The sequence below is a fragment of the Triticum aestivum genome, chromosome 1D, assembly GCF_018294505.1.
Source record: "Triticum aestivum cultivar Chinese Spring chromosome 1D, IWGSC CS RefSeq v2.1, whole genome shotgun sequence".
NCBI classification, from domain to species: domain Eukaryota; kingdom Viridiplantae; phylum Streptophyta; class Magnoliopsida; order Poales; family Poaceae; genus Triticum; species Triticum aestivum.
In genome coordinates, this window is record NC_057796.1 from 28,213,268 (window position 1) to 28,219,617 (window position 6,350).

Genomic DNA, 6,350 nt, shown 5'->3' on the forward strand with positions numbered 1-6,350 from the left:
TTACCTGCGCACCTCGTAGAGCAGGCATCACTTTGGCCTTCCATGTGGAGGTAGTCACCCATGTGAGCTTCTCAGTTGGTGGGGTGCCAAGGTTGAGGACAGCGACAACTGAGGATGGCTCTGTATATACCATATCAGAATTGTGGAAGTGTTCCTACTCCTCTATGGAGAATCCACAGAGTATTTACTGATCGAGGCAAGAGTAACCCATGTCACGGTCTACAGGCAAATCACCGATTTATAGATAGTTGCATGAGGAAGAGGAAACAAATAAGAGGTTGAGATTACATGAACTTGTTATCGTGTAAACCATGGTCTACCTCCTAACAGTCTCATCTTGTTAAGATGTGGAGTAGTACATTATAGTAGCACAAACTATTTCTATAGTGCATTGCTTAATGTTGTGTGGTGCACTCTTATCCGCACGCGCGCGTGCACACAAACACACACACATATCCTTGCAATTACTAAGCTTCCTAAGAACAAAGCACAGGGAGAGCTCCAATGTTTTCTTTTCCAAAGTGAGCATGCATGTAAGGGTTGGGTCGGGCCATGGGTCTTGTATGGCAGTGTCACAACTGACATTCTTGCTTTGATCAAAATCCAATTTGATGTGTGTTATATCACTGCTACTTGGCTATATAGGCAAGGAGCCTACGAGGGTCGTTGTATTTGAGGTGTTGTTGTATTTGGTCAAAAAATGTTTTTTTAATGAATTAAAATTTATTCTAAAATTCTAAGTTCCCTAGGAATGTTTGTTCTTTGTGTGCCGGGGCTTTCGGAGGCCGATGGCAGGCCCAACTTAAGTAGGTATTTTGCATTTTCAAGTTGTTTGGACCTGTTCGCAGGCTGCCGTGGCGGGCATATGATGCTCTTTGTGTTATGTTTTAGTGTGTGTTGTTCGCTTGTTGTCGATTGGTTTTATGGACAACAAAGGAGTTCATGTAACTACCACAATCAAGACTAAAATGTATAACAACACTATAATCACACACCGAATAACTCCACCTTCCTCTCAAAACAAATACCACCTGTAACAGCAAGCCAAGCTGGTACCAACAAAAAAAACACCATGTGCATCATAATTGTAACCCAACCCAACACAGCTAAAATATAATTGAATCAACCGACTATAATAACCGAGAGTCTGAGAGCTCATGTCCCATGTGTCACACAAGATGGTAAGTAAATACGCATTAGCGCTATGTGTTGTGTTGGCGATTTCTTCTCATACGGTTTTAAGGGGACTCTCTATTTCTGTCTTTTCCATACTGCAACTTACTTTTAAAATATTAAGGATCTCTTATGAATTCAGAAAAACAAAAATGTTTGCGAATTTAGACAATAATCATGAATTGAAAACTTGTTCATGAATATGAAAATATATTCTTGAATTTAAGTTCACAACTTCTTCAAATGTTCATAAATTTTCAAAATATTCACTGATTTAGATAGGTTTGTGAATTTAATCATGGTTCATGAATATGAAAAAATATTCATGAATCTAAATAATGTTCATGAATTTTAGAAAATTGTTCATAAATTTGAAAAACTTTTATAAATTTTAAAAATTGTTCAGAAATTGAAATATGTTCCTAAATTTTAGAATATATTCATAAATTTTAGAAATGTTCACGAGTTCACAAATTAAAGGACAAATAGAAAAACAAGAACAAATATAAAAACAATACAGTAAAATAAAAATAGAGGAATTAATATATAGGGAAAAAGGGAAAATCAAATGGACCCCTCCAGAAACCAAACTGGCCATCCTACATGTTTGCTCGACTGGCATTGCGTGTGGAAAATAAATTGACATAATAATCATTGAGGAAAATTATAATTAATTCCACAACTGAAATACAACATGGTAATGTGCGCATTAGAGCATCCATAGTCGAGCACCTCAAACCCGTCTCAAACGGCCAAACGGAGGTCAAGTCACTGACCGATAAAAATGTTAATCTAGGGCACGTTTGTGGGTGTTTGAGAGGTCGGATTTAGTGTATCCGGCTATATAGATGCTCTTAGCCTGTATGTATCTTCAAATTAGAAAGTTGATGTGTACGGCTGTGCATGTACCCCAGGTGCAACTACATCTCCAAGTTTGTGTGAGGTCCCTGCTTCAGACGCTGGCACTGGACCTCCCCTGCAGCGAACTTTGACTCAACTGCAGAACCCAACCGCGCTAGCCACCCCCAACAACTTGGGCGCTCTCCTCGGAACGACTCTGACTAGCCACAATGGATAGTAACATACCCATGTTATTAGTTTATTTTACTACCTCTATAGTGGGGAGTAACATATGTGTGGTAACATGGATCACTTCATTTATTATGTTGTAGACACATCTTGCCTTGATATGTGTCATGTGTGATGTTACTCATATGAGTAGTAACTAGTTATATTATCACTTTCATCTTTTTTCATTTATTGCATGCCACATCATCTATTTAACTTAGGTATGTGTAATGTTACTATCTATGTTACTCCCACTGTGGATAGTCTCAACTGAAGATCAAGCCGATCTGCAGCTCGTAATGACAGATGTCCTTTTTTGCGGGGTTGAAAAAATGGCCATCGAAAAAATAACGACAGATGTGGCCGCAGCTAGCAGCTCCGCGAGATGACGCCGCCCCCCCCCGTCTCCGGCGCACCCAATGCCATTCACCAAGCCGCATTCCCCGACGATGCCACGCCGGAGCCCCGGTACCGGGGATGGAAGACGATGCCGTTCGTGATCGGCCACGAGACGGTCGAAAAGCTGGGCAGCATCGGCACGGCCGCCAACCTCATGATGTACCTCACCTCCGTCTTCCACATGACCAACGTCCACGCCGCCATGGCCCTCAACGCATTCAGCGGCACCACCAACCTCGCCACCGTCGGCATCGGCTGCATTGCCACCTTAATCGTAAGTAAGCGCCATTAATTAACTGATGGCAGTTTCTTCCCATCTCTCCTCTTGATCTTGTGGTTTGGAGTATGTATAGGAGTATTGCGCCTCGCAGGGCATGATCATACTCACGTTGACAGCTGGGGTCTCGACGCTGCACCCGCCGGCGCACGCCGGCGCGACGAGACTGCAGCTCGCGGTGCTGGTGCTGGCGTTCGTATTCATCGTGGCCGGCGCGGGCGGCATCCGCCCTTGCAACCTCGCCTTCGGCGCCGACCAGCTCGACCCGCGCACCGACCACGGCCGCCGCGGCATCAACAGCTTCTTCACCTTCACCATCGCCGTCTGCGTCTCGTCCACGGCCATCATCTACGTGCAGAGCAACGTGAGCTGGTGGGTCGGGTTCGCCATCCCCGCCGCGCTCCTGCTCGTCTCATGCGCGCTCTTCTTTGCCGGCGCCAGGCTCTACGTCCGGGTGCGCCCCGAGGGCAGCCCCCTCGCCAGCGTCATCCGTGTCGCCGCCGCGGCGTTCCGGAACCGGCATGTAGCCGCGCCCGATGACCCCGGCAAGTCGCTCTTCAGGACGCACCACGCGAGCGAGCTCGTGTCCATGCTCCCCTACACAGGCCAGTTCAGGTCCCTCGACAAGGCCGCCGTGGTGGTGCTCAAGAGCGAGGTCGACCTCGACGGCCTCCCCAAGGACCCCATGGCGACTGTGCAGCATGCAGCAGGTGGAGGAGACAGTGTGGGCTACCTGCATCGTGCACTAAATAGCCTTTGCGCAGACGAACACCTACGTCGTCGTTCAGGCGGCACAGTCCGACTGCCACTTCCGCGCCGGCGGCGGCGTCGAGGCGCCGCCAGGGTCGTTCACCATCTTTCCGATGCTCGCGCTCACCGTCTGGATCCCTCTCTACGACCGCCTCGTCGTGCCGTGGATGAAGAGGCTCACCGGACGCGACGAGGGCATCACGCTGCTCCAGCGCATGGGCGTCGGCATGGTGTTGTCCTCCGTGGCGATGATCGTCTCCGGCGTGGTCGAGCAGCGCCGGCGCGTTCTCGCCGTGCTGCACGCCGTTGCCGGTGGCGGCTCCATGTCGCGCAGCAAGGTGGTGTCGCCGCAGTCGGCGTTCTGGCTGGTGCCGCTGATCGTCTCCGAGGCTTCCAATCAGGTGAGCCAGAGGGAGTTCTACTACAAGGAGTTCCCGGAGAACATGCGCAGCGTCGCCGGCTCGCTGTTCTTCACCGGCCTGGCGCTGTCAAACTACCTCAGCGCGCTCCTCGTCAGCGTCGTGCACCGCGCCACCGGCGGGAGCGAGGAAGGGTGACTCGCCGAGGACCTGAACAGGGGGAGGCTGGACTGGTTCTACTTCCTCATCGGCGCCATTGGGATGGTCAACCTCGTTGTGTTTCTTGTATTGTATGCGCAGATTGGTACAGGTACAAGGTGCCAGATGATGGCCATGACCACCGTCAGATTGCAGTTGGAAATTCCTCACAGGAGAATGAAATTAATTAAGAAGAACATTAGGAGTAGGGCGTTTAACTTGGAGGCCGAAAAATTTGTAAAAATTCAAAATTCACACTTTTCAGTTTCAGAAAATTCTTCTGAAAAAAAGTACAAGCTAGTATACAAGGATGTGAAGATGTGCATGTGTGTAAAATTTCAGGATGAATTGCGAGCTGTGCAAAAATAATAATTCCATAAACTTTGAGGATGAATAGCACTACATGTGCTAAAATTCCACATTTTTTCTTTTTTGTGTGATTCTCATTTTAATGTATTTTGTCTTGAAAATTTAGGCACATGTACATCATGTCTCTAAGTATAAGCGTATTTTTTCAAAAAAAAAAATGAAACATACAAATATGAATTTTGAATTTTTCAAAATCAGCCTTCGGTTCATGGAGCTCAGCCTCCATTTGGCATTTTCGAAACATTAGCAATTATGATATTGTGCAAGTGCACAAAATAGAATTTACGATGTGGTTTTACTTGCTTCATTTGTTTAGATTCTCGGGGGCATTTGGATGCCGGACCGATGCAACACACACTGATTCCCGTTTTTTCAAAAAGAAAATATCACAAATTCACAACATGATTTAGGAATTTAAAAAATGTTCCCTGTTTAGATAATTGTTCATGTTTTCAAAAAAAATAAAATTCGCAAGTTCAAACAATGTTCGCACTTTTCAAAATATTATTCATAATTAAAAAATGTAATCAAATTTAAAAATGGTTGTCTTTGTTTTTTTTAATATTTGCTACAATAACTCATTCTGGTCGCTACAATGTCGCGCACCGGTTTCGCTGCAGTATGACAGTTCGGTTCAATATGGTAGCCCGGTCCGGTTTCCAATAGTACTATGGTACAAACTAGCCATGCCGTGTGGCGACACGCCACGCCCGTCGAAAATTTATGTGTATTTTTGCTTTTTTGATGTGTGATAACATATAAGAGCTCTATGAGCGTAAGTTTGTAGTCATAAAGAAGAAAGGCATGAAAAAGTAACCATCAGTGCACTCAAAATAATAGTTCCCAGAGAATCAGGATTCACCACTACCGATTTCCTATTATTATTATTTTGTGAACTGCCGATTTGTATTAAAAATACTTTAGTCAAAAGATAGCATCTAAAAGCCATGCCCGTGCGGCAGACGCCGTGCTCGGTCGATATGTTACGATGAAAGGTGTTGAGTGTTAGCAATGGAGTTTGTAATATATTGTGGTCATAATGTTAAGTTGCCACTTGAAGATAAATAGCGGGGCGGAAGCCTTTTTCTTCAAGTGGCAACTCAACATTACGTCCAGATTTTGTATGTGGCCAAAAAAGGTTTATGGGTTGATCCTTTTGTTGGTTGATTGGTTACTATACAACAGTTTTCTTTTTAAAACGTAGCAACCTGTGAACCCAAACCCGGCACTATGACTCCTATGTATTGCTTCTTTATTTCATACAATGTCTTACTCCCTGAAAACGATCATCAAAAGGTATCAAGAAGAAAGCATCCCGGAAGATCACTTGAGCTTGCACACCAAACAGAAAAGACATGAACTGTATCATGTAAAATCTCCACACCTCAATTTATTTAAACTGGTGTGCTTCAAAAAAAGGGGGAAATATATCCATGTTTTGTTTAGATAACACAACAGACACATGGACTTTTATATTTACAACTCCTCTCCGACTTAATCTTGCATGTTTGTATAACTACTAGAAGCTGTCGCGCGCTTTGCCGCGCCGTTCAATTATAGGGACTACTTATTTCATGGATGTAAATTGAGATCAAATCACTGTTTTGACCTTTTAAACAAAGTTTAGGATGATTTGACCTTTTTAAAAAAGAAAATCCTCATATGGCCCTTTTTGGTGATGCCAACATAAATGACATTTGGGTTGCAAGGAAGACGACATGGTCCATGACGTTTTGACTCTAAAGTTTTCCCGTGTG

General features: G+C 44.9%; 1 protein-coding gene across 1 annotated transcript; it reads left to right on the forward strand.

Moving 5' to 3' along the window:
* Nucleotides 1–2,728: 2,728 nt before the first annotated feature.
* On the forward strand, nucleotides 2,729–4,224 carry LOC123180068 (protein NRT1/ PTR FAMILY 2.11-like). The gene is made up of 3 exons (XM_044592026.1): nucleotides 2,729–2,914; nucleotides 2,994–3,627; nucleotides 3,671–4,224. The coding sequence occupies exons 1-3, from the start codon at nucleotides 2,729–2,731 to the stop codon at nucleotides 4,222–4,224; spliced, it is 1,374 nt and encodes a 457-aa protein (XP_044447961.1).
* The last annotated feature ends 2,126 nt before the right edge of the window (nucleotides 4,225–6,350 follow it).